Source organism: Sorex araneus, chromosome 4 (genome assembly GCF_027595985.1).
Source record: "Sorex araneus isolate mSorAra2 chromosome 4, mSorAra2.pri, whole genome shotgun sequence".
NCBI classification, from domain to species: domain Eukaryota; kingdom Metazoa; phylum Chordata; class Mammalia; order Eulipotyphla; family Soricidae; genus Sorex; species Sorex araneus.
Genome location: NC_073305.1, coordinates 211,664,246 through 211,691,569, shown reverse-complemented (window position 1 = coordinate 211,691,569; position 27,324 = coordinate 211,664,246). Strand labels below are relative to the sequence as shown.

Below are 27,324 nucleotides of genomic sequence, written 5' to 3'. Positions count from 1 at the left end.
TGGATGTCTGGGAGAGGGTGGGGTAAGTTGGGTCTCTGAGGGGACCAAAAGACCTCTCTCTCCTCTTTCCCCATAACACCCCTCCTACCCCCACAGAAGGAGCCTTATATTCCCTGGGGAGGTCAAGACTGGGGTGCTTAGGCTGTGAGGCCTTGGTCCCTCTCAATTTCAGGAATCTACTGTGTGCACTTACGCTTCAGGCTAACTCCTAGCTCTGTGCTCAGGGATCACTTCTGGTGACCCGATGTGGTGCAAGGGATTGGAGCAGGGGTCGGTTATGGGCAAGGCAAATGCCTCACCCCCACCCCCCGGGCCATCTAACCTGCCTTTAGGATTCCACTGCTTTGAGTCACCCCCTGCCACTTGCTGGGCTTCCCCTGGTCCCCACAAAGGCCTGCACGAGGGTCCTCTGGGCCCAATCCACTCCCAGGTGGGGTCTGATCCAAAGGCGTCTGCTTTGCTCGCCTGCCCCCAAGCTCGCGTCTCCTCAGCCGGCACATTCGAATTCCCTGCAGAACACCGAGACGCCGATGCCCAGGCCAATTAAATCAACATCTTCTAGAGATCCGGGGCCTTCCTGTGCCAGCCCCGGCCTGCCCCGGGGGAGGGCGCGTGGGGTGCTGGCAAGCGGCTGTGAGGATGGTGTTGTAATCCGAAGGCAAACACCTTCCACCGGCTGTTCCCGGGGTACTCGCCCTCTGGCAGGCGGGGAGCTGAGAGACATTCGGCCAGAGTACCAAATAACGCTTGGCACGGGACGTGACGGCACGGAGAAGCTCATGGAGCTAAGAGCGTGGTAATGACATCAACATTGACAAGGCTTCTGTCTCAGGGGGGTCATAAAAAAAATCACAGCCAGACAGGCTCACCCCTTGAGGTCTTCATAGCCGACCAGGTGTGTAGGATAACATTGGCCTGTCCTTTCTCCCTTGCTACAGAGAGCTTAGGTTTTTCGGGTGATACCCATCACAGTGCTCCTGAAGCACCTTCATTCCTCTGTGTTTACTGGAATGTAGCTCTAAACATTTTAGGACAACACTGGTATGTCCTGTTCCCCTTGCCAGAGGGAGCTCAGGTTTATCACAGTGCTCCTGAGGCACTTCCATTCCACTGTATTCATCTGTCAACTCCTCTCTATGCTTTCTTCCCCAACTGGTTACCACCTTTTCCGCCCTAATCAGACTCTGTTAATTTGTAAGGTCAGATTCCTCAGAAATCTATGATTTTATAAGTATGAGTGAAATATTGCCTTTCTCCTCTCCGTATGTCTTTTGAATCACAAAATCACGATCACAAAATCCCGTTGATCGTCGAATTTCTCGAGCGGTCTCAGTAATGTCTACATTCATCCTATCCCTGAGATTTCAGAAGCCTCTCTCTACTTGGCCTTCCCAACGATGCCACACTGGAGGCTCTTTCAGGGTCAGGGGAATGGGACCCAGCTTGTTACTGGCTTTGGCATATGGATACACCATGGGAAGCTTGCGAGGCTCTCCCACGTGGGCAGGAAACTCTCAGTGGCTTGTTAGTTTCTCCCAGAGGGAGAAGTAGGTTATAAGATATATATCTTTTGAATAGTTTGCTTTAAAGCAATGTCCTTTTTGTACAGACACAGGAAGACTGTTAATATTATGCTTCTGTAACTTGGAACTCCAAATAATATTCACTCCCGGCATCTGCTTTCTCGACTTAAGTCTCAGTTGCCCTTAGTTTTTAGCACCCCCAAAGCAGGGTCCCGACGAGGGACTAAATGGACCCAGGGCAAGCTGTGAGCTACCCTGGCATCAAAATGGGCCGGGCCAAAGCGCCACGATACTCAACTATATGTTGAGAGCTTGGACATGGACAAATGCTGTCATGACCCAAACGTAATGACGAGACTAGGACCCTGCTAGGGATAGGAAAGACTAATCTGGCCTGAGCACTGTAGTCTGAGATCGAGATGACCCCAGGAGAGCAATTCTATAAGCTTAATGTATCTCTTACTGTGTCCATACAAAATGATTTAATATTATGAATGCTTATATGTTCATTGGATAAGGAGAGGAGAAACACACCCATGGGATTCCACCTTGGGTGGGTCGTCCTGCTGCATGAGTATCTGTCCTAGGAACAGCTTACCCTGAGGGAGAGACTTCACCTCTATTGGTTATGACCACACCTAAGCTCCAATTCCCTCACGCTTGGGGATTTAACTAGGTTGTAAGAGGGGGCTGGGGAATCCAGTTCGAGAAGGAGAATGAAATAGCACGGGGGAGGGAGAAGCAGAGGGAGACTCAGGAGCATGGGGATGGGAACGGAATAAACTGCAAGCGACTCCAACCAGCCTGGCCCTCGTTTCCCTCCCTCGTCCTCCCTTCACTATCGACCTCCTCCTGGTGGAGGAAGCAGCGTGAGACTACCAAACACAGGCAGCAGAGAGAGAGAAAAAGAGAGAGAGAGAGAGAGAGAGAGAGAGAGAGAGAGAGAGAGAGAGAGAGAGAGAGATGCCGCGCGAGGCCCCCTCGTAAAATTATTTTTAGTGAAAACACACAGATGCTTGCTGTGTGATCTTAAGCGAGGGACTCAACCTCTCTGAGTTTTGGTCTCCCGTTCCTCCTTCTTCCGTACCGCCTGTCCCTGACTCGCAGGGCTGTTGTGAGCACAAGTGACATCACGCAGGTAGAACCCGGGGCTGGGCGTGGAGCAGACCGGTGTCTGGGAGACAGCGATGTGGCAAAGCCTCCTGCAGAGACGGTGGCTCACTCCCACACTCCCCGGAGGAGAGAGACAAGTAGAAAATGAACCGAAGCCACCGGCCACAACTTCTGTGAAATCAGTGTCCCCAGGCTCCCAGACTGAAAGGCAAGGTCACCCTGAAGGTCGTCGGTGCCTGGAGGCAGGGCTGCGCCTGAGTTCCTCTGGGAGAGTCAGAGAGGAGGCGTCCCAGGGTCCTGCAAGGGCTCAGGACTTCCCCAGGACCCGCAGACCACGTGCCAAAGTCCGAGTCCCCGAGCAGAAGGCACTGGCCACCCCGGTGTCCAGACCCACTAAGGCTCTTGCCGGGAGCAAATTCCCAGGGAGACCTGGAATAAGGGGCCCAGTCACATCCTCGGGGCACCCGACTCTCCCGCTAGGATGGAGGTGGAACCGGAGACCAAAACTCAGAGAGGTTGAGTCCCTGGCTTAAGATCACACAGCAAGCACCTGATCGGCTATGAAGTCTTCAAGGGGGAACCCTGTCCGGATATGATTTTTTTTTTTTTTGCTATTTTTGGATCACACCCGGCGATGCTCAGGGGTTACTCCTGGCTCTGCACTCAGGAATTACTCCTGGCGTGCTTGGGGGACCCTATGGGATGCCGGGGATCGAGCCCGGGTCGGCCGCGTGCAAGGCAAACGCCCTACCCGCTGTGCTATCGCTCCGGCCCCAGCCGGCTATGATTTTTTTAACCATAGCCGATCCCCCTGTGTCACAGGCAGGCTGAGAGATCAAGAATGAGAAAGAGAGCAATGCCCTGAGTGGGTCAAGATGGGCCAATTATTTTCCTTTTTCACCAAGAGTCCAGATGTGTAACACGTTTTCTTCTTAGTTGTTGTTTTTTTTTTTAAAAAAATGCTCATTTTGAGTTTCCAAAGCTCTCCTCCCCACCCACCTCTTTGGGGTGACACTCAGAGGCTACTTCTGCATTCTTGGGTCAATCCCGGTGGTGCTCTGGGGACCAGGCAGTGCTTGGTCAGACTTCAGCCCTCCTGAGCGCGTTCTTGTCACTCAAGACTCTGACTCCAGCTGGCTAAGCTTTGAGAGCCACAGGTATGTGTGCTGAAATCTTGTACTGGACGGCGGTGCCATGAACCAAACACGAGCGCTCCTGGTTAACGAAAGGCAATCAAACGCATTTGCCTCTACACAGCAAACCGGGAGTTCTAAATGACATCTTGCTTCTGTCTCTTGTCTGTCTCCGGAGAAGCAGCAGATTTGCTAGCTGAAGGAATCCTCCAAGTTGGGTGGGAGGGGCGGTAAATGGTGTGGCAGGGGGCAGGGGCAGAGACCTCCTGGGAGTGAAGGCCAGGGATGGGGGCAGGACTGAATCATCGTCAACTTCTCGAGCTGCCTTAGACCAAAATAAGAGCAGCCGTGATATTTGGTGTTCAGATCCACTCAGATGCTTACCCCTTGGTTATTTCATGATTTATTATGTAAGGTTTTTTCCATCTTTAAAATAAAAATCTCTTTATATGGTGATATACTGTCTGATTCCAACTATATGACATTCTGGAAAAGGCAAAACCATGGATACAAGAAAGAGATCCGTGGTTGCTAGGGGGTAAGGGAGTGGAAGCGGTGAATGGGGGAAAGGCAGACGCTTTTTAGGGCCGTGAAATTATTCCGTGGTGATATAATTGCGGGGGACAGGTGCCGTGACACACTGGCCCAGACCCAAGGAAGGCATACCCCTTCAAGAGAGAACCCCGGGAGTTAACGCTGGACTCTGCACCATCAAGGTACATGAAGGAGACTCAGGACCGAGAATGAAGGCCCCGCTCGGGCTGGGGCATTGCAAAGGGGAAGGCGGGGATCTGTGTGCTAGGGACCCAGCGTTGGCAGCCCCAAGGACGGCTGACAAGTGCTCTCGAGATGTAAACCTTTTAAAATGGGTCCATGTCACACCTTCAACTTCATCAAGCGGAATGTCTGCCCGGAGCAGAGAAAGTGCTGGAAGTGTGAAAGGAAGTTTTGAGAGGAGGTGCTTTTAGCCGAGTCATCATCGCTGGCTCCTGCGGACTTGCCATTGTTGATACGCAAATGTCAGTACAGCCCAGAAGGAATGATTCACAGACTTGGGAAGGCGCATGGTGGGGGGAGGGGGAGGGAGAATTGCATAGCCCCTGAATTTTACAGACAGACATTTAGTTGGACTGAACGAAGGAGAGACGGCTCAAGGCTTGATTGGACTGTGAAAAAAAAAATGCAAAAGAACTACTAATTCCACACCTGAGACGCTATAATTTCTAATTGCTATCAATAGAAGCGATGGGGGAAAATCAATCGGTGTCAATTTCAGTTACTCTAGAGCTCTTTGGAGCAAATCCACGTTGGTGACATGCATGCGGAGCTGATCTCTTTGAATCACGGGTTATGTTTGACAAAGCGAGGTGGTTCAAATTAAAGCAGCTTTAATTTGACCATTTTTAGACCGTTTGCAGGCAAACAAACCAATAATTGATGCTTTTCACCAGAAGAAAAAGCAATGGAAACGCCAAGCCTCACTCATTCATCTTGGCAATTAGGTGGCACAAAGGCGCCCGCCTTGATAGAATCTCATCTCTTCTGTACACAGAGGTCTCCCTGTAAAAAAAAAAAAATTTTCTGGCCTCCCAGACTCCGAGGGAATGGGCTTTCTCTAAGGCAGTGGGAAAACTCAGTGGGGTGTGGGGCAGCTGTGTGGCTTTGGGGGCACACGCCCAGCAGCCGGAGTCCCCGAGTTCGAACCTGCACCCTCATCTGCTGGACTCAACAAGGCTGGTTCTATCCTGAGCCTCTATTTTCTCATCTGTTAAATGGAAAGAAAAACAGCACGGGCTCCCTAGATGAGGCGTGTGCGCATGTGTGTGAACAATGCATAACCACCCCAGATGAGGTGTGTGTATGTGTGTGTGTGTGTGTGTGTGTGTGTGAGCGATGCATAACCGCCCTAGATGAGGTGTGTGTGTGTATGCGTGTGTGTGAGCAATGCATAGCCACTCCAAATGAGGCGTGTGTATGTGTGTATGTGTGAGCGATGCATAACCACCCTAGATGAGGCATGTGTGTGTATGTGTGTGTGTGAGCGATGCATAACCATCCTAGATGAGGCGTGTGTATGTGTGTATGCGTGTGTGTGTGTGTGAGCGTGCATCTCTGAGCTCAGAATATATTCTCAGGCTCTGCAGTAATTTTCAGGGAGTTCGCTCCATCCTGTGACAGTGGGCAGCGGAAAGGGAGGGACGGGTGGAAGCCGAGTCTGGTGCCTGTAGTCACACGGCCCATCCATACGGCCCCTTCTTCACAGGAATGGGGGCTCATCAGCCATGGGGTTCTGCTGTGACGCGTGCGGCAGGAAGCTAGGGAGGGATGCTGGTCCCCACCAGTGATTCATCTGAACTGCATGGTGGGTTTCGGAAAGGGAACAGGGAGACTCGGTGGAGATGGAGGGCGGCCAGAACGCTGACAGCAGGATAATTGCGCCAGGGGCCATGAATTATCACCGGAGACAGTGCTTCCATGTTAATAAGCTCGATCTGGCCTTCAAGGGGAGGACAAGACTGAACCTGGTATTATTTCCCCCAAAGCGTCGGCCGACAGATTCCAGAATTGACAGACTTAAAGGAAACTGCCCCTGGGACCCAGGGACCCCACAGGCTGACGTTCCTTCCTGCCTTCCTTCTCTTACTCCGTCTACACCGTGCACAGTTGCAGGGTTTTCTGGAGGCAATTTTCAGATCACTTCCTCCCCGAGGTCTGGCTGGGAAAGGGGCGTTCCCCCCCTTGGAGGCAGTTTCTGGGGTCACAGAGGGCCGGAAGCCGTCCATCCCTCCAGCCTGGGATTGTGGAATTCAAGAATATTCAAGAACTGGAAAATCGAGAACGGAGTAGACAATCTCTATATGTGGAGCAGTTACCTCTGCAAGGGATCAGGAGTAGGATGGGCGGGGCGGGAGTGGGGGTGGTGCCCAGATTGGGGATACACCACCCCAACCTCACCACCCCACCTCACCGCCCCCCATCGCCCCTGCAAATGGATGCCAGGCTTGTTGGCATTCTGGAAGTTTCCTCATTCCAGCTGCACTTCCTGCCTTGGGGGTTAGGGGGCACAGAACTGACCAGGTCACTGCAAAAATCAAATGCTCCCTTCTTTCACCCCGGCCTGACGGTCTGCCTGCCGCAGGGCCGAAGGTTCTCAAGCTCAAGTTCCACGCATTTCATTTCTGGCTCCTTCATCCTGCTGCGTGCAGGGGGGCGGCAGGGAGGGGTAGGGACGGGGAATCGGGCAGGAAATGAAGCTTTAGACTTGCCTGCTCTGTCATTTACTCGCCGGAGAGGAAGGAACACGGAGGTGCCAGGGAAGCAGTCCGTTCCCCGACAGAGGAGAAACAGAGAAGGAGGCAAGGAAGGGGGAAGATGAGTTGGCAAAAAAAAAAAAAGAAAGAAAAGAAAAGAAAAGAAATCCTTAGGGCTGATGGGGGGCTGGGGAGGGAGGAAGGTGCCATCGTTAGGGAAGGAGCAAAGGGCAGGGCTGCAAGATCACAGCAGTGAGCAAATCCTCGCACGCACGCTGCAGTCTGGGGCCGGCTCTAGAGCCGGGCATCTGGCACCCCGGAGGCGGCGGCAGCAGGCCGGGCAGGGCGGCAGCCACCGCAGGGTTGCATAACGGCAGCAACCAGACCAGCGCAGGGCCGAGGCTGGCGAGCGTGATTACAGACGGCTAATGAGATCACGATGAGCAGACACTTGCACGGCCGCCTGCAGAAAGGGTCTTCCCTGCTGCCAGGGAACTAACCTGCCGCCGAATCTCTCCTGGCAATTCTCTCCGGCTGGAATTCAGTACTGAGATTCCCCCCCCCCCCCACTGCCCCCTGCCATTCAGAGGCTGCCTGGGGGGCTGGGGGTGGGGGTGGGGGCAGTGGGGTGTCCGGGACCTGCGGCTCTGTTCTATTTATTTATTTATTTATTTATTTATTTAAGTTTTGGGGTCACACCCTGCCATGCTCGGGGGTGACTCCTGACTCTGCACTCAGGAATCCCTCCTGTCGGGGCTCATGAATGCTGGGATGGAGGGGCTGGAGCAAATAGCACAGCAGGGAGGGTGTTTATATAATATTTCACTCAGCACAGTGGGTAGGGTGTTTGCCTTGCACGCAGCCAACCCGGGTTCGATTCCTCCATCCCTCTCGGAGAGCCCGGCAAGCTACCGAGAGTATCTCGCCCGCACAGCAGAGCCTGGCAAGCTACCCGTGGCATATTCGATATGCCAAAAACAGTAACAACAAGTCTCACCATGGAGACGTTATTGGTGCCCGCTCGAGCAAATTGATGAGCAATGGGACGACAGTGCTACAACAGTGCGACGGTGCTAATATATAATACTTATGGATCTGTTCATGTTCTAATGCAGTCATAAAATAGGATATTTTAAAATGGGATGGGTTGGCTGAGTGCCAGGATCAAGCCCAGAGCCTCACGTGTGGAAGGCAAGGAAACTGTCACTGAGCCACACGCATGCCCAGCCAGCCAGGCCTTTGGACGCTTTTCTGTGTTTCACAGTAGAACAAGGATCCTGTCCGTGCCACAGTGCGGCCGGGTCTGAAAGGTCCAAGACAGGACAGGTGAGCAGCTGCCTGGGGGTGAGGGGACCCCGAGGGTCTGCTCGGAGAAGGAAGGAAGGAAACACGAAACCTACTTGCCGGGCCTGGTCCTGCCTCCTCCCACCTGGGGGTTGTCGGGGCATCTTGAGGCGTGGCTGGGTTCGAGGACTTCAGAGTCCCAGCCAGAGATAACAGGGCCCAGATCAGTCAGCAGCTTGCAGGGCTGGTGAGACTGAACACCGGGGAATGATCACCCAGATCCCTGACGATCAGTGTGAGCCCCCCACCCAAAAAATAAAGTCTAGGGATGAAGGGGAGGGCATGGGCGAGAGAGTGGGAGTGGGTCGGAGAGCAGATGGCAGGAGCAGCATGTGGGTCTACACTAGACTAGAGGGAGCCTCGAAGCTGAGAGGGTGCACGGGGAGGAGAAGGAGAGGCTGCAGAAGCAGAGCCGGTCCCCTGGGCGGCAGGAACTGAAATCTGGGAGCGGGGCCGGAGCGACAGCACAGCGGGGAGGGTGTTCGCCTTGCACGCAGCCTCCCTGGGTTCAATTCCTGGCATCCTAAATGGGTCCCTCAAGCAGCACCAGGAGAAATTTCTGAGTGCAGAGCCAGGACTAACCCCTGAGCCTCGCCGGGTGTCACCCAAAAAGTCCCTCCTCCCCGCCAAATAAAAGAAGAGATCTGGAAGCTTCCATCAGCACAGGTAGGCAGCAAACCAAAAGGGAGAGGCTTGGGATAAATGTGGATGAACTCTGCTTGGCACTTAAGAGGGAAAAGTGAGGGGGGATGCTTTATTTTTTTTGAGGGGGAGGTGGGGAGGACACACCTGATGGAGCTCAGGGGCTATTCCTGGTTCTGCACTCAGGAATTACTTGGTAGGTTCGGGGGACCACATGGAGTGTCGGAGATCCAACTTAGGTCATGTGCAAATGCCCTGCTCTCTGTACCATCACTACCATCACTCCAGCCCCAAAGAGGGAAAGGCCTTAAACTCCTCAGCCATGTGAGCTGGACAAGTGGAGCCCAGGAACCGCCAGTGTTACATACTGAGCAACCAAGAGCCCATCACGATGACGCATTATCTAAAGCAAAGTTGGTCGATTGCATGTCACCTGCTGTGTGAGCTTTATCCAGTTATCTCAGCGTTCTTGCCTCTCTTCTGCTGGCCTGTAAAATGGGCGTCAGAGTAGCTGCATTATAGGGGAAGTCTGAGCGGATACGTATGAGGCCTGATACAAAGGACTCCAAAGTGTCGTTAGATGACATCATCACCAACTCCCACTGGAGTCCATGGGCCACGAGGGTGTATAGTTTTGCCTGTTTTCATCCGTAATGAGTTTCCTGACAACCAGAACAGGGTCTGGCACATAGTTGGTGCTCAACTAACACTCTCCCATGAGTGAGTCCTTCATGATGCCTGTCAGTGGGCAGTGCTGGTGTAAGCCCCGAGTCCCTCCTGCTACTGCACGTGGGTTGCAGTGTGAGGTCCAGTTCATTTCCGCTGGCCCGGATGTAGGTGTTTCAGATGTTCCCGAGAGAGAATTGTCAAGCAGATGGGCACACGGCACGATGGAAGAGGAGGGAGGGGAGGCAGCACCTCAGCACAGACCGATTCTTTAGTCAGAGTCAGTGAGTCACCGGTGGGCAAGAGAGCACCAAGGACCCAAGGAGCACTGTTTAAGGGTCCAGGAAGTGGTGAGCCTCCTCCTCATCTAAAGAGGAGGACATAGAGGCGATGGCCAGGGAACATCTGAGACACTATATAGCAACGGTCGCACTGTTGTCCATTGATTTGCTCGAGCGGGCACCAGTCACGTCTCCATTGTGAGACCTGTTGGGACTGTTTTTGGCCTATCGAACACACCACGGAGAGCTTGCCAGGCTCTGCCGTACGGGTGGGATACTCTTGGTAGCTTGCCGGGCTCTCTGAGAGGGATGGAGGAATCGAACCTGGGTCGACCGCATATATCCTCCCTAAATGTACACAAAGAATTCTTGTTCTCAGAAAAAAAAAAGTGGTTGTTGAAGAGTCGAATTGTCACGTGAGAGTAAGGTTGGTGGGACTCAGCAGTGCTCAGGGCTCACTCCCGACTCCGTGTCCAGGGATCAGGGATCACTCCTGGCAGTGCTTGGGGGACCATAGGCAGGGCTGGAGATTGAATCCGGGTCTGAGGTCTGCAAGGCAAAAATCTTACCTCCTGGATTATCTCTCTCAAGCTGAGTGTAAGAAAGATCTTGATGTTCTTTTCAAAAAACTGTGGAATTTGTGCCATCGACAGTAAAGAGACTAAATTATGTTCCTCTTAATAAATTATTCCAAAGCATGTCAAAATAAATAGGTATATCAACTCTGTGACTTCACATATATTATTGCTTAGGGCACTGAGAAGGAAAAAATCACCTAAATTCATTTGAAGAAAAATACTGGGTAGTACAAACAGCATAATCAGGTATGTACGAAAATAATGAAACACATGAATAATTAATATCCATGTACTTAATCAAGTACACGAAGAATTAATAATTCATGGACTTTTGGGAAACTTGTCCAAGGCTACTTTCAACCCTGCTGTACAGGATGAATTTTTAGTGAAAGGCTTTGGCATCAGAACCCCGGACAGTAACACACATCTCAGCTGTGCCTTAATGGGAGAGGTTATACAGCCGGACGCTCACAGGCCCCCTGAGTGCCACTTGGGCACTGACTGTCATCAGCTCCTTGGACATGACTCCTGCAAAGCTCATCAAACAAGAGGAGAATTACCGGTTTGCTCTCTTACTTCCCAACTGTTGATTTTTGATCATTTCTGATGCCCAAAGAGTAATAGTCTTGGACAGAACTGGGAGCAATCACTGCCATCCCTGGGTACCTCATTTCTACGGACTTCGCCCCATTTTTCCTTTCTTATGAGCTGCTGACTTCTTCCTACCTGATTTATTCTTGGCTCATGTTCTGCCTCAGGAAAAGTGACACCTGGCATGTTCCATGAGTCGATCACAAGGAAATGTCACGGAGAAGAGGAGTTGCAAGATTTATGTTTGTGATGCACGACCAACTGGGTGTGCGAGAGGGACCCTCGATGGTCTTCTGAATCCCCAAGGGGAAACTCCTCCCAGGGCCGCAGAGGGAGGGCTGTGGCCGAGCCCGGTGGCTCTTCCAGGCTCCCTTGCACCGGGTGTGACCATGTGACTTGTTCTTGATCAGCGTGTAGGCAGGCCTGACGGATGCCACTTCCAAACCAAGACTTTTAAGAAGCAGCTTGCGCCTCCTCCGTAATTTCTTCCCCCCCTTCCCGCCCTCTGAATGTAGACAAAAACAAGGCCGTCGGGATTAATGGAACCATAGAAATCAGAAGAAACCCTTAATCACCAGATGGGGAGAGTGGGGGAGGCCAGTAACACCCATTTCGGACTGTGACATGAATGAAATCCAGCTTCTATTGAGTCTGTATACGTGTGTTTGTGTGTGTGTGTGTGTGTGTGTGTGTGTGTGTGTGTGTGTGTGTATGATGGAGAGGGGTGAGGGTGTCTATGGGTTATGAACCCTTGAATCTATCCAGATTAACAAGATCCATCCTGGCTATAGAGACCAACCACGCTGGGGGCGGGGGTAGGCGGGTGGGAGAAGGTCAGGAAATGAGCCATTCTGGGCATGTCTTGACTCCCTCTTTGCAGAGTGAATTCGGTTTACCCTGTCACTAGCCCCCCCTCCGCCCCCTCACAGAAACCTTCACGGCTTTAGTTGTGCCACACTCCCGCAGGCTCTCCCAGTTTCCATCAGACACCAGCGTTGCACCTTACATCTGCCGGTGTGATTTTTTGATGACTGTTTATCCCACCCATTGGGTTTGAGTAATGCACTGTCCAAAAACTCATACGTTGATTCACTGATCTGTGCTTTCTGTCACAGGTAACAGCATCTTAAAATGATCAAAACCAAACACTGACTTCCAGTCAAATGAGAGGCCTTCCATCCTTCCTTCCTTCCCTCCTTCCCTTCCTTCCTTCCTTCCTTCCTTCCTTCCTTCCTTCCTTCCTTCCTTCCTTCCTTCCTTCCTTCCTTCCTTCCTTCCTTCCCTCCTTCCTTCCTTCCTTCCTTCCTTCCTTCCTTCCTTCCTTCCTCCCTTTCTCCCTCCTTCCCTTCCTTCCTTCCTTCCTTCCTTCCTTCCTTCCTTCCTTCCTTCCTTCCTTCCTTCCTTCCTTCCTTCCTTCCTTCCTTCCTTCCTTCCTCCCTTTCTCCCTCCTTCCCTTCCTTCCTTCCTTCCTTCCTTCCTTCCTTCCTTCCTTCCTTCCTTCCTTCCTTCCTTCCTTCCTTCCTTCCTTCCTTCCTTCCTTCCTTCCTCGTTTTTTTCTCTTTCTTGTTCCAGGGTCACACCAGGTGGCACCCAGGACTTACACCTGGCTCTGTGCTCAGAGCTCACTCCTGGTGGTGCTCAGGGGATCATATGGGTGGCTGGGGATCAGCCCAGTCAGCCACATACAAAACACGCATGTTCCCTGCTGTACTATATGCCCTGGCCTGAGAGAGTCCATTCCTTTGAACGTACCATGTTCCACTATTATCGTTACGTTCACCCTCCTGATGAGCATGGAGCTAGTTCTTTTTTCCCATAACATACGTGATTTCTATGAGAAGCTTTCGCAGAGATCTTTGGTGCATCTGGGTCTGAACAGAACACGGTGCCTGTGTTAAATCGATGCCCAGTAGCACGAGATCCTCCATGGATAAGAGGCAAAAGAGTATGAGAGACGAAGAAATCTTCCATTCAAAGCAGCCGGCAGGTCTAGAAGACTTGGACCACCTACCGCATCACCAGGAGCACAGCTGCAGCCCCAGACGGCAAGTCATATTAGCATGAATTAAACGGTTCATGGGTGTTGACTAAGGCAGCACTTCGGCATTCGAGGAATCCATTTTGCAATGAGAAGCATCGGATCGGTGCTATTTCCGTACAGATACCCCAGGTGCCCCCTGTGTTCGGAGGATCACGTATCTAATCAATCTGGACAGTTTCCCTACATCCTTGCCCACGGACACAGAGCAAGATGGAGCCCAATTTGAACCCCACTAATCACTCCACAACCGCAGAGGTTAAAATGTGTGGTTTGAGCCGTGGTTGGCAAAGCTAGAGGGAGCTCAAGAAATCACAAATGTAGGGAATGAAGGATAAGACTAGAAAAGGAAACATTCACTGTGATAGCTGACTGTTCTGGAATGTTCTAGAACATTCCATGCATTTCCAAGTGCACATTTTCACCTCTTCAGGAAAGTTTAAGAAAGCAAACTCTGGGGCAGGGGAGACAAAGGGCTGAAGTGCATGCTCGGCCTGAGGAAGTTTGATCCCCAGCACCACCATGGTGACCCTGAGTATCATCTGAGTGGTCCCTGGGCCCACCCCGGGCATGCTTGGAACTGCCCCCCAACTTTCTCCCCCAACCAAAGCAAACCCCACATTTTTGCTTCGTTTTTTGCTTATTGGAGGGCCATACCCAGCTGTGCTCAGGAGATACTTCTGATTCTGTGCTCAGGGAACACTCCTGGCAGGGTCTGAAGCACGGTGTGTGTGTGTATGTGTGTGTGTGTGTGTGTGTGTGTGTGTGTGTGTGTGTGTGTCCCTGTAGTGCTGGGGATTAAACTGGGGTCGGCTTCTGCCAAGCAAGCACCATCGTAAGCCCTGTATTATCTCTCCAGACCCCAACTACTTTAGTTTTTCACTTTGGAAACAAGGCTGAAACTCAATGGCCTCACACTTACTTTCCTCTTGCTTCGTTTTCACAGGTCTTAGCTCCTGGACTCCCAGGTCATGCTTACTAATAAGGCAACTCTGATGAGCAAAATTTTCTAGGCCAGAGCTGATACAGCGGGCCTGGGGGAAGGGAGGTATGAACGGACAGTCCCCGCCCCCCGCCCCCCAAGACGAACCTCTTTACCTCTGCACCTCTGCGAGGCAGGTGGCCGTTAAGGCCATTCCTGCTTCTGCTAAGGGGGTTGATCTCTAGACAGACCCTCACTGTAAAATGCCGTAAGCAGGAACCCAGATCTCAAACCACATTCATTTAAAACCATGATTGGCAAGGCCGGAATCGCAAAGCATTTCTGTATGTTCTCAAGGATCACAGAAGCTTTTGGTCTGGTGTTTGCTTTCATGGCGTTGGGGTGTTTTCATCTGTGATGTATTTGATGCCTGGAACAGAACTTCTCAATTATTCGCAGTTTCCACGGAAACACATGATCTCGTCTCTCTAATTCCCTCGCTGTTCCCCAGTGGCCCATCCTGCCACTTCTCCACCCCCTAGTCCCAATCTCTCCCCACGGCCCTCCGGAACTTGGCTTCATCAATCAAGATCCCTTCCCCCGGTACGCAGATACAGGAGCACATCCAAGGGGATCCAAAGGGGGGCCCGGCAGTGTGGAGGAGGAGGCTCACTTCTGAGTTAACAAGGACGAGAATAAAAAGGCATCTTCGGGCTTGTGAAATCAGCGGGGCAGAGCCAGAAAGACGCACAGGGAGTGTACGCCCGGTTCACAATGCCGAGGGCGGCTGCCGCGAGGGAGGGAAGGGGAAGACGTCTCCGTGTTTGTCCTTTTAATACCATTTTAATTATAAACCTCGCGACTACGCCGCTCATTACAATGATGGTTTCACCGTCTGAAGCTCCCCAACAACCTTAGCTTTTTTAGGTTTCAAGATGCCGTTCCCGCTCCACCACTGTGGCCAACGCCCAGAGTCAGTTGTCAGGCAGAGATCAATAGCAAGCGAGCACTGACCTGGGCTCGAGTGCCTACTGGACAGGAAGTCACGGAGGGCCTGGCAGAATACACACTTGGCTACAAGGCAGTCTTTGTTTTGGGGGCCACAGACAGCTGGATTGGGGCTTACTCCTGGCTCTGGGCTCATGGGTCACTCCTGACAGTGCTCAGGGAACCATATGGGATGCCAGGGATTAAACTGGGGTCTGCCGCATGCAAGGCAAGCGCCCTCCTTGCTGTACTAGCGCTCCGGCCCGTCATGTCCACTTGATAAAGTGTCCTCTCTCCGCTTTAGGACTTGCAAGACGGAAAGTTTACTGATCCTCTGACCCAGCACGGAAGCAAGGAAACCACTTGGAAACCTTTGCAGCTGTCCAGATGGGCTACAGATCTCTCTCTGGCTCCAGTTTCATCTCTCTGTGCCTGTCCCTCTCTCTCTCCATCTCTCCCTCCATCAACCCCCCTCCCCCACCACCTCCATCTCCATCTCATTCTCTATTCCTCTCCTTTCTCTAGAAGTGTGAGGTTTCCCACTAGGGATGCTTTGGTGAAGATGCGGAGAAACCAGACAAATGCCTGCCAGACCCCGGGGGAAATGCGGCTGGCCTCACCCCACAGTGGATCAACCAGCGGTGAGGAGAGGGCCTGGGGGGATCAAGTGGACGCCCAGGATTTTGCTACAAACTACAAAGACGGGGCAAATTTCGATGTATGCTTTCAACACATGAGCTCACGGGCTGAGATGGATCCGAGACGTGTATGTCACCCACCAAGGGATTCCGAACCTCCAAACAACACAAAAGGCATCGGGAATAGTCCTGACACCATCTCAGCTTCAGTATCTCGGGGGTCACCTGGAGTCCCAGAGTCCCAGGGTCTCCTGGCAGCTGTGCTGACCTCAGCTTCCTCCTCAGCTTGAGGCCTGGCAATGGCCCCCCACGGTGACGGGGGTCGGGGAATCCCGACTCCTGAGCACAGACCGAAAGCTTTTGCGAGATCAGCCCCCCTACTCACATCCTGCTACCTCCCCAGAGACCTGCAGCTCGGGCTACTGGCACCTGGAATGTGTCCGGCCCTCCCCAGCCCCTGCTGGGCTCACTGCCAGAGACACTGTCCAGGAACGCACGGCCGCGTCAAGCTCATTCAGTCCGGTCTGGATTCTCGTGTGGTCCAGGAGCCGTGCTTTTTCCTTCCTGGCATTTATTCCGCGCAGCAGGGTCAATGGACTGTCCTGCTCTCCCCCTCGCTGGGCTATCAGCACCGCGGGAGCAGCTAGGTTCAGTCTGGCCCTCGGTTACTCAATCTAGGTGGGGCGCTGCCCCGCCCTCTGTCTCGGCGCCCCCTGCCCGCTCTTCCTACCTTGCCAAAGCTGCCTTTGCCCAGCACCATCAGGAAGTTGAAGTCCGTCAGTTTCATCCGGTCCCGGTTGCTGTTATTCTCAAATTTGGAGATGGTGTTGGTGGTCTTTTCTTCCGGTGTCTTGGACCCCTGGGCGATCTTGGCCCTCTGTGGGGAGAGCGCACAGGACAGAGCATTAAGGAGGGGGGAGGCTGGCTCATGCCCGATGCCCAGTGGTGCCCAGCGGTGGCCTTGGCAGCTCAGTCTCCCCCACCCCGCCCAGGTTGGGAGAAGAGCAGGACATGCCTCCACTCAGTGTCTCTGTGACTCCTTCGTGTCGTGTCTCATCCCTCCCCAGGGACAGCCACACCCCCTCCTTGAGCTCCCCGGAACCCAGCCCCTCAGTGAGGACACTGCACCCGGCTCCCCGGAGGCCACACTGAACTACAAACGCTCTCTCACCCCCAGGAGAGTCCCTGCTGCCTCGAAGCCCGGGAGGCCACTGGTTAGATTTCGGACAAGGACATCTGTGCCAAGGCCTCATTCTCCAAACTCGTTTCCTGTGGGGTCCCCTTCCCTGCGACCCCCTCTTCATTCTCTTTTTGCCCCCTGCAGGTCTCGGGGTCTGGCTCCCTTGAGGACAGCTTGGTGGCCTGGTCACTCTCGCCCCTTTGCTAATCCTTTTCTTTTTTTGCTTTTTGGGTCACACCTGGCGATGCACAGGGGTTACTCCTAGCTCATGCACTCAGGAGTTACTTCTGGCAGTGCTCAGGGAACCATATGGGATGCTGGGAATTGAACCCGGATTGGCCTCGTGCAAAGCAAACGCCCTACTCTCTGTGCTATTGCTCCAGCCCCCTTTGCTAATCTTGGTGATTCCACTTCCCCCCCTAACCTCCCCATGAAGCTTTCCTGGGTTGACAGGGTGAGTTCCTGTTCACTTGCCTCATGTACTGGCCGCCCTGGACACTGGATGACCACTGTCCTTTCACTGGTTTCCCCCTTCCCCCCACCCCACCCCAAGAGACCGGAAACTACCAGGGCACAGACTGTGTCTCCCCCACTGCTATTTCCCTGACCCTGGGAACTGTTTCCAGGAATGCATCTGGTTGGGTAAGCGGAGGGACAAGGGCTGTGTCTGTCCCCAGTGCGAGAGGGGGGTTTCCCGCCCCCTGCAGCACCGGTGTCACCCCCAAAGGCAGCAGGTGAGGAGAGAGCGGGGGTCTGGCCCTGAGTTTGCAGCCAGTGGGACGGTGCCTCTGCGCTTGCTTTGCGGGGCGAGAACACGGTGGTCACAGTGTACTCTGGCTGGACAAGCCGTGTGACCCTGAGTCCCTTGGCTTCTCCTCTGACAGCCCCTCCCTGATTTTTTTCTTAAAAATCTTTCCCCTTGCTACTTAAACACTGTGGTTTACAACGTTCTTCACAACACGCGTGTTACAGACATTCAACATTCCAACCCCAGTCCCGCCCCCAGTGTGACCTGCCCCCACCATTGTCCCCATTTTTCCAGCCACCACCCCAAGCCTGCCCCCTCTGCAGGCACCAAATCATTCATGTTCTGTGGCTCGTTATAATGGCTCGCTATGACTCCATGGCTAAGGGAATGATCCTTTCCGCAAAAGAAAATTTATGAAAATTGTCCCATCGCACCCAGGGGTCAGTGGGGTCACAGAGGCCTTGTCTGGGGGTTTGCTGAGCTGCTGTTGCTAGTTGAGCCTTCAGTGCTCATGTTTTTGTTTACTGAGTGTTAGCTGGCTTCTCCGCTGCTTCCCCATCTAACCTGGCGTGCCCTTACTGGGCTGCCAGTACCGTGGAGTTTGGAGGTGTTGCGCGGCTGCAAAGGCGGCAAGGAAGGCAACGCTGGCTCCTGCCGGAAGCCCCCCATGAGGAGGGGGGCGGGGAAGCTCCTTCCCAGGAGGGGAGGGTGCCCTGTAGTCTTTCCATCTGTCTGTCCGTCGTGCTGACAAAGCACCCCTCCCCTTGTCTTCCTTTTGGTAAGGAACGTTTTCAGAACCGAGTATTCAGAACGGTTGAAGAACCGAGAGGCCAGTGGGAACACGCGGACCGTCCCAGGCAAACGTCCACGCTGACCACGCTGACCACGAGCACCCAAGCTCGTCCATCCCCCAAGCTCGTCCATCCCTGGCCCTGCAGAACCCCCCTCCTGCGCCCCTCCCCACCCTGTCCATGCCGCTGCCCCCTTCCCAGGGCACCCCCGTTCTGATTTCAAATTCCGTAAGAGCTTCACGGAAATGCGAGTGCAGAGCACAGCCAGGAATGCCCAGCTGGCCTCGGCCCCCCTTCCTGACAGAGCCCGCCCCCCCACCCCTGCTTCCTCACAGAACCTGGACCTGCCTGAGTGCCTGGAGCATCCTCTGCTCACAGATTTGGCCCCCAACAGGGGGTGCCTAATACCCCCGCCCCCACAGGGTTTCCTGAGGGCTCAGAGGAGTATCTTTCGTCCTTACCACTGTCAAACTATCGTCCGGCTGTTCATCAATTTGCTCGAGTGGGCACCAGTAACGTCTTATTGTGAGACTTGTTGTTACTGTCTTTGGCATATCGAATACGCCACAGGGAGCTTGCCAGGCTCTGCCGTGTGGGCGGGATACTCTCGGTAGCTTGCCGGGCTCTCCAAGAGGGATGGAGGAATCGAACCCGCATCAGCCATGTGCAAGGCAAACGCCCTCCCCGCTGTGCTGGTTCTTACCAGATGATGCATTTTTTGGTTTGTTTGCTTTGGAGGCCACACCTGGCAGTGCTCAGGGCTCACTCCTGGAGGATCTCGGGGAACCCTATGGGGTGACGGGGATCAAACCAGGCGAATACCCTCCCCGCTGTCCTATAGCTCTGTTCCCCTAATCAGGTGACTTGGTGGCTCCCAGATGGTTCTCAACAGCCCCCGAGAGAGTGTCTTGTCCCAGCCCAGAGTGGGGTAGACACTTGATCATGCTCCATGAGCACCCCTCAACTCTTCTGGGGCCCGGATCGGTGATCACACCCACATGTATGTGGACGGGACATCACACCCTAATATTTCCGGAACAGAAGCTCTTAATGAAGGACTGAAAGAGGAAGCCTCAGTTTCCCCTTGCCAATGAGAGAGAAAGCCAGTTCCTTCTCTCCACATGTCCGTCTCTCCCCCATCAACCTGACACACGTTCCAGCCCCCAGGCTCTGCCTTGGCATTCCCGGGGCTTCCCAGGAACATCAGTCTCTGCCCTGGCCTCTGGGCTGACAGGGAAACTGAGATCATTGGCACTTAGGCCTGGAAGATTTGCTTCCCCTTGCCACCCCTCCCCCATGCCCTGACACATTTCATTCCCAAAGTCCTGCCCCAGTGGCCAGAGATTTTCAGGACCATAAACTGTGTCCTGGAGCCTGCGCCAACAGGGAGATCAAGATAAGGGGCAAAAAATGCCCAGAGAGGAGCCGGAGTGACAGCAAAGCAGGTAGGGCGTTTGCCCTGCATGTGGCCGACCCAGGTTCGATTCCCAGCATCCCTGAGCACCTCCAGGAGTAGTTCCTGAGTGCAGAGCCAGGAGTAACCCCTGTGCATCGCTGGGTGTGACCCAATAAAGCAAAAAAAAAAGAAAAGAAAAGAAAAGAAAGAAAAGTTTGTTGGAAAGTAGAAGAGGAAAGAAAAGGAGCTTCCCCCCGTGGGGAGGGATTAGCGTGGGACTAAGCTAAAGGGGGTTTTGTGTGCGCCCTCTTCAAGGCTCCCTGGACGCCTTCTCGCTTCACAAGCATCTACAGAAGATGCCAGAGAAATGCAGGGATGTCTGACTGTCTGAATCTCTCTGGGATTTTTTTTTTGGGGGGCCACACCCTGAGTTGCTCAGGGGTTGCTCCTGGCTCTGCACTCAGGAATTATTCCTGGCGGTGCTTGGGGGATCATATGAGATGCCAGGGATTGAACCCAGGTTGGCCGCATGCAGGGCAAACGCCCTCCCCGCTGTGCTACCACTCCGGCCCCCCAGCAAAGTTTTCTACTTTCCAACTCTGAGTCTGAGCAGCATTATCCTTTGATATTTTCAAGGATGAAAATATTGAAGAACCTGGGCACTGGGAACGCACAGAGGCCGCCTCCGTCTCTGCCTCAGCTGCATCGGGCCCTCCCAGAGTTGCTCCCCAACCCCCCTGCCTCTGTCAAGCACTGTCTCCAGGTCCCCCTGTCATCTCCGTGATTCTGTATCAAACCGGAACCCCAGGTGCTCCCTGGACCCTGGGGCCCTGAGCAAACAGCCCACCTGTGAAGGACCCTGGGTCCCTGGGCTGCGGCCAAGTCGGACAGAAGCTGGGCACCCTGGAGACCCCGTCTCTAAGGCTGCTGTCTAAAGCGGGGTTACGGTCTGTGCGAATGGTCAGCTGGGGGGAGAGGTGTGCAGAATGGTGTGGGTGCCCCCCCCGGGGGGGTGCTGCAGAGAACTAGAGCATCGCTGCAGGTGCAGAACCTGCCCCTTGGTGGCAGATACGTGTGAGTGTAACATGTGTGTGAAAGTGACACACATCTGACTTTGACATGCGTGTGACATGCGTGTGAAAGGGATGTGTGTGAGTGATGCATGTGTGACATGTGTGTGATGTGTGTGAGAGTGACACACACATGATGGTGCCATGTGTGTGACATCTGTGTGAGAGTGACCTGCGTGTGACTAACATGTGTGACATGTGTGTGACATGAGTATGCTTATGCTCATACGCCAGAGAGAATGAATAAAAGGGAGAGAGGGGGAGGAGGTAAGAGAGGGAGAGAGAGAAAAAAAGAGGAAGAGGGAAGGAGAAATGGGGGAGAGAGGAAGAAGGAGGGAGAGAGGGAGAGGAGGAGAGAGGGAGACGGAGCAGGGGAGAGAGGGAGAGAGAAGGTGAAAGGGGGTGAGGAAGGAGGGGATAAAGGGGAGAAGTGGAGAGGGAGAAGGGAGCGGGGGGAGAGGGGGAGAGAAGGGGAGAGACAGAGAGAGGGAGAGTCACAGGCCTCTAGCAAAGCAGGGAGCTGGCACTCAAACCCGCATCCCGACTCCCGAGCCACCTGCCCAGACGTGGCTTCTGAGCACTGTCACGACGCCCCTGCAGGAGGCCCCCGAGAGTCTGGGCTGTGACCACCCCCATGACTCTGCCCGCCTCTCCTTCCTGGGTGCCGGGAGCCCAGCACTCAAGCACAGCCTGCAGCGGGGATGCTGAAGGGCTGGCGAGCAGGGTGGCAGAAACAGGACGGGAGGGGAGCGAGGGGAGAAGACTTCCGCTTCCTGCTTCCTGTCCCCGGACAGGGGAAACCCCCTCAGTGCACCATCCCCTCCCCCGCCCTGCCAGCATCCCCGCACGCACCCCTGCGGCCCACGGTGTCCCAGCCTTCCCTCGCGCCATCTCTATTCTTTCCCCTTTCCTTTTTTTCCTCCCCGTTTCACGCCAGCTCTAAGTCGGTCCTGGGGACCACCTCCGGAGAAAACTGCCCGCACTTGAATCCATAAAGTCTGTCAAGAAACTATTTGCAACTTGAATCCTGGGAGTCTATTTCTAGAGAAGCTCAAGGCAGGACAATGAGGAGCTTGGGGGAGGCTGTCAGGAATTGCCTCGACTGCTCTCTCCGGACCTTCATTTCCTCACCCACAGGTGAAAAAAAAATGGGGGCGGGTCCCCACCATTCTGGGGGATCCTGATGGCTGAATGCCACAAGCTAATGCCTCTAAATCAGACCTGGTACACAGCATGAATTTCATTTAATTTTTTTAAATTCCAAGATAGGGGCTGGAGCCATAGCACAGCGGGTACGGTGTTTGCCTTGTATGCGGCTGACCCGGGTTCGATACCCAGCATCCCATAGGGTCCCCCGAGCACTGCCAGGAGTAATTCCTGAGTGCAGAGCCAGGAGTAACCCCTGTGCATTGCTGGGTGTGATACAAAAAGAAAAAAAATCTAAGACAGTTGGAATGCTTTGGGCACTTTGCCAAGGAGTCCCAAATGGAATCCCAGATTCTGTCCTGGCCCCAGTGGAGTCGTCCTACTGGTTCAATGAAACACCCCAAGCCCCCACCCCTGGTCACGATCCAATTAATGCCAACACTGCCGTTCTGAACTGTACCACGTGTGGCAACAGCACCGAGTCCATTCTACCGTGAAATTCTATTACCCCAATGCCAGCAGCTCAATTTTCCCGTCACTCAGAATTCCTCCAGATAAGAGGCTTGAAAGTAATTTCTGAGTCATTCTGGGCGCTAATTGGTTATCGTGTGGGGATTACATTTCTCACGCTCAAGGTCAACTGAAATTTCTCTATGTGCCTGAGAACAATTTTCAGTCTGTTGGAAATATTTTCCTTTTTTTTTTTTAATCAACAACTATGGTGGGGTGCGATTATAATTCAGGCATAAACAAGCATTTGCAGGCTCTTGCTAGAAATAAAGAGGCACATTTTGTTGCCTGAAGATAAAATCATTCTTTTGCTTCCAGCCAACAACTGGCCCAGACAGACAAATGCTTTGTGCGGGGAAGAGATGTTTTCTTTGGGTTATGAAATGTCACCCCAATGTCCTGGGGTTGAAGAGATTATTTGGCCAAACTGAGACTTTGTTTTAAGCAAGCTCCCAGCTTTGTCTTTCAGATATAGCTGCATATTTGCAACCACACAGCTGACTAATGCAACGTCATCAGAAAGTTGAGGGGGAAGAGCTGGAGAGAATTTTCTGGAAGGACTGGCATCTGGTCCTGCTTACCACTGTCCAGTTCTAGGCTCCACTGGCTGGACAAGTCCCGCCACTGTCTTTCAAGGCTGACTCTTTGGGGATGGCTCTCTGTGGCCCAGCGGACGAGAATGGCTGAACGTGTCTATCCCACACCCTTCTAATGCTTATCCCTTCCCTACAAGCTCATCTACAGCCTTGTTTCAGAGACTCATAAATAAATCTCAAAAGAGACCAACTAGCCACAGAACTTCCTCAGCACCCGTTCCCACCGAGACCTCTGGGGCACCGCACTCACACGCCAAAGCCACGCCGTACCTCTGGTCGCACTTCATCACCTCAAGCCAGAGCTCCATAGAGAACCTAATCCCAGGAAACTTCGGGTGCCTGGGCATTTGGGGCCAAAAACTCCTTGGAGTCAGGAAGGGCAACCTCCCCACACTTCCCAGTACTTCCTGAAGCCCCAGCAGCTGCTGCTGCCTTGTAAGTTCAACTACCAACCTTGTTCCAGGGACTCATAAATAAATCTTGGAAAAAAAAAAAACAGAAGTGTGTGTGTGTGTGTGTGTGTGTGTGTGTGTGTGTGTGTGTGTGTGTAGATGAGGGGAAAATCTACAAGGTTTTGGGATAAATGACCTTACTCAATTCATCTGTTTCCTACCTATTACCCCTCCCTTGCCTTGAATCTGCCCTTGGTTCTCTCTCTGCTACCCACACTGGACTTTGCTCCCACTCATGCCATTGAGCTATGCCTCAGGACCTTTGTACATGATGTCTGTGGCCTGAGTGGAGTCTTTCTCCTTGTAACTGATTGCCCTTAAAGACCCTGTCCTCTCAGATAGGATTACATGTCCCTCCTTGAATGTTCTCCTGTGTGCCCTGGCTCCCTCACTGTCCTGGTCATACTTTAAAAGGAAACATTTCGTTGTGTGGTTGATGAAGAGGAATGACAGCAGTCAACTTCCTTTTGGATTTCACACCTGGTATTTTGAGTTTCTTTGGAGTTAGCGGGCCATCATTGCTTCTCTAGAATTGATTTCCCACCAGACTCTATAGATTGAGTTCCCTTGAACAAAATGTATTTTCCCTTCCGAAATGACTTTAAAATTACTCCACACAACACATAATGAAATCACACAAAAGCCATCTTTCCCAAACATTTTCATCATAAAACCCGGGGTGTGTCCTATAGAGCCACGACTTTAAGACAAAAACGGGTTTTGTTTGGCCCTTCCCCAAAGAGAAGTAATTTATTGGAGGTCAAAGCGGTGAGCCCAAGGTCAAAGCCAAGAGCTCCTTCTCCCATGGAATGTCCACAAGGGGATTTCACAGTCTCCAATGCTGTCAACTCCCTTGGGCCGGGAATCCCCCAACTCAGTCTCGTGACTCAGCACCCCCCAACATCACTTCTCGAAAAGGCCCAATGGGAAGGAAGGCCAGGTCCTTGTGAGAAAGCCCCCCACAATCTGGGAGGGCAGGTCGGTCAGGAAGGGGACTGTTGTGGCCGTGACAGGGGGCAGGGACAAGAACGGGGTGCTGGAAGGAGGGAACGTGACATGCATGAGACCCTTTCACTAAGCGTGTTCCAAGCCACAGTCCCTGGAAGGGAAAAAGGAAAAGTGCCTGGCACAGAGGCGGGTTGGAGGGCGGAAGGGAAGCGGGGACACCGGTGGAGGGATGGGGACACTGGGGAAGGGACACTTTTGTGACTTTGGATCTCATGGGGATTAGGTGAATTTTTTTTTTATTAACTTTTTCTTTTTTTATTAAATCATGGTGAGGTAAACAGTTACAAAGTTGCTCATGATTGGGTTTCAGTCATACAATGTTCCAACACCCAGCCCTTCACCAGTGTACATTTCCCACTGCCAATGACCCCAGTTTCCCTCCTTCCACCCCGCCCTCATCCCCAGTCTGCCTCTACAGCAGACACTTTCTTCTCTGTCTGTCTGTCTGTCTGTCTCTCCCGCCCCCCTTTCCTTTTGGTCGTTACGGTTTGCAGTACTGTAGGTTGTCATATATATCCCTTCACCTACTTTTAATCAATTCAATACATTTTTTATTTTCTAAATCACTCCTCCTCCACATCCTTCCTTCCCCGAGGCCCCCACCCCAGTCCTAGAGTGACCGCCCTGACACGCTCTCCAGGGAAGGTCTGAAAGATCTGAACGAGGATGCGGCTGCACCAGGTGACCGGCCCCTCGTGAGGGTCCTGGCGGACAAGCAGACATTTCCTGGAACCACAGCGCAAAAGGAAACAGCCGCTCCAGCTCAAACCCGGGGAACACAGGAGAAAGTGCCCTGAGAGGGGGGCAGGATTCCCGCCCCCCGCCCCCCCCCGAGAAACGGAAAGGAGGCAGGACGGGCGGGCGTCTCACCTCAAATTTCTGCCGAAGCTCCTCGTTGCCCTCCCCTCCTTCCGGAGGCACCGGCACATTGAAATACTCTCCTTCCTCCTGACTCAGCAGCTTGAACCTGGGGAGACAAGACGGTGAGGCTGGGTCGGTGACTGTACCGCACGGTTCGGCTCCCGGGAGTGGGCCCGGAGGACATGGGAATACCTAGCTTTAGCACAATGGGTCGTCAGTGGGGGCAGTTTTATTTAGGGGGTGCGGTGTAACTGTGTTTATAGCCGTGCTAGGTGTTGCTCCAGCTGTGCTCCACCACTGTAGCACTGCACTGTCGTCCCGTTGTTCATCATTTTGCTCGAGCGGGCACCAGTAACGTCTCCATGGTGAGACTTGTTACTGTTTTTGGCATCTCGAATACGCCACGGAGAGCTTGCCAGGCTCTGCCGTGCGGGCGGGATACTCTCGGTAGCTTGCCGGGCTCTCCGAGAGGGGCAAAGGAATCGAATCCAGGTCAGCCACGTGCAAAGCAAATGCCCTCCCCACTGTGCTACTAGTCCAGTCCCCAGATGCCAGAAATAATAATAATAATAATGGCACATTCCGGGTTGATAGGATGCTACACTCGCTGTCTATGACATATGTCTTTCTTGGGTGTGTCATCCAGTGTCATCTATCACGTTACCTATTTCTGCCCCTATTATGAACGGGGCTAAGGGAAGCCCCTCCTAACAACTTCATCAACTGGGGGTTTCAACCACCTGCTCTGCACCCACTGGCACTCAGTGGCACATGGAGGAACATGGACTCTATCCTGCCAGGTGGATGCTCTCTGCAGAAATATTCCCAGGAGCCGGAGGATAGGACCGTGGGGAAACACTTGCCCTGCCTGCAGCAGACCCTGATTCAATGCCTAGCGTGGCAATACAAGTGCTCTGAGCAATATCAGGAGTGATCCCTGGTCCCAGAGCCAGGAGTAAGCCCCGAGCATAACTGGGTGTGGGAGCAAAGCAAGCCACAAGAGCCGAAGTCTTCCCTAAGGGTTCCCGGCTCAAGGCCATGAGACACAGCATGTCAGTGAGATTTCTGAAAAAACGAATACAAATATAGGGGCCAGAGTGATAGTACATGGGTAGGGCTTGCATGTGGCTGACCCGGTTCATTCCACGTATGTTCCCCTGAGCCTGCCAGGAGTGATTCTGGGGCAGAGCCAGGAGTAAGCCCGGAGCACTCCCTGGAATGGTCCGGCCAACAACCAAACACCAGGAGCCCTGGTCAGGCAAAGTAGAACCCCCAAACTCCTAAAAACGTCTTGCTCCCTTCATCGAGAGCTGAGTGATTAGATTAGGGGCTTTAGGCCTTTCTGTACTCAACCTCCTATAAGAACAAACAAAGAAATCAACAGCCGGACGTAAGATAATTATTTAAACCCAGGGTGGCCCAGATGACCCCTGGAACCGGTAGGGCCCGGGCTGCACCCTTTCCTCAAGGCCTTCTTGCATTTAGTCACGGTGCCGTTGGCCAGGAATTGCTGGTGGGGACCCTGGACTCCTAAGAAGCAGTTGAGAGACGCCCCGTAAGAAAAATCCAACAGAAATGCTTCTTTCTTTAAGCAACCACTATGAGGAATAAGCTAAGAGCCCGCCTGGAAAGACAAACAATTCTAGAACTCGTATTTTCACGAGATTCTGGAGGCTAGTGCATCTATGAAGAAGGCACATCTGAAATTATGAAGGATTACTTTCAGAAGAAAATATAATTACTGAATTTAAAAATCCACTGAAGAGTAAGTACCAGGAGAGGTCATGCAAATAACTATTAGTGAATCAGAAGGCAAACTCGAGAAATTTTTCTGACAGTTGGCTTGACACTTTTCATAT

At 53.0% G+C, this 27,324-nt stretch overlaps 1 protein-coding gene across 2 annotated transcripts in view; it reads right to left on the bottom strand.

Moving 5' to 3' along the window:
• The window catches only part of PRKCB (protein kinase C beta), a 352,872-nt gene that overhangs the window by 68,700 nt on the left and 256,848 nt on the right, over window positions 1-27,324 (bottom strand). For both annotated transcript variants that reach the window (XM_055136225.1, XM_055136226.1), the window contains exons 8-9: window positions 25,475-25,571; window positions 16,438-16,584 (exon numbers count right to left, since the gene is read on the bottom strand). In XM_055136225.1, coding sequence (XP_054992200.1) covers window positions 16,438-16,584; window positions 25,475-25,571 — 244 coding nt within the window. The remainder of the gene's footprint in view (window positions 1-16,437; window positions 16,585-25,474; window positions 25,572-27,324) is intronic.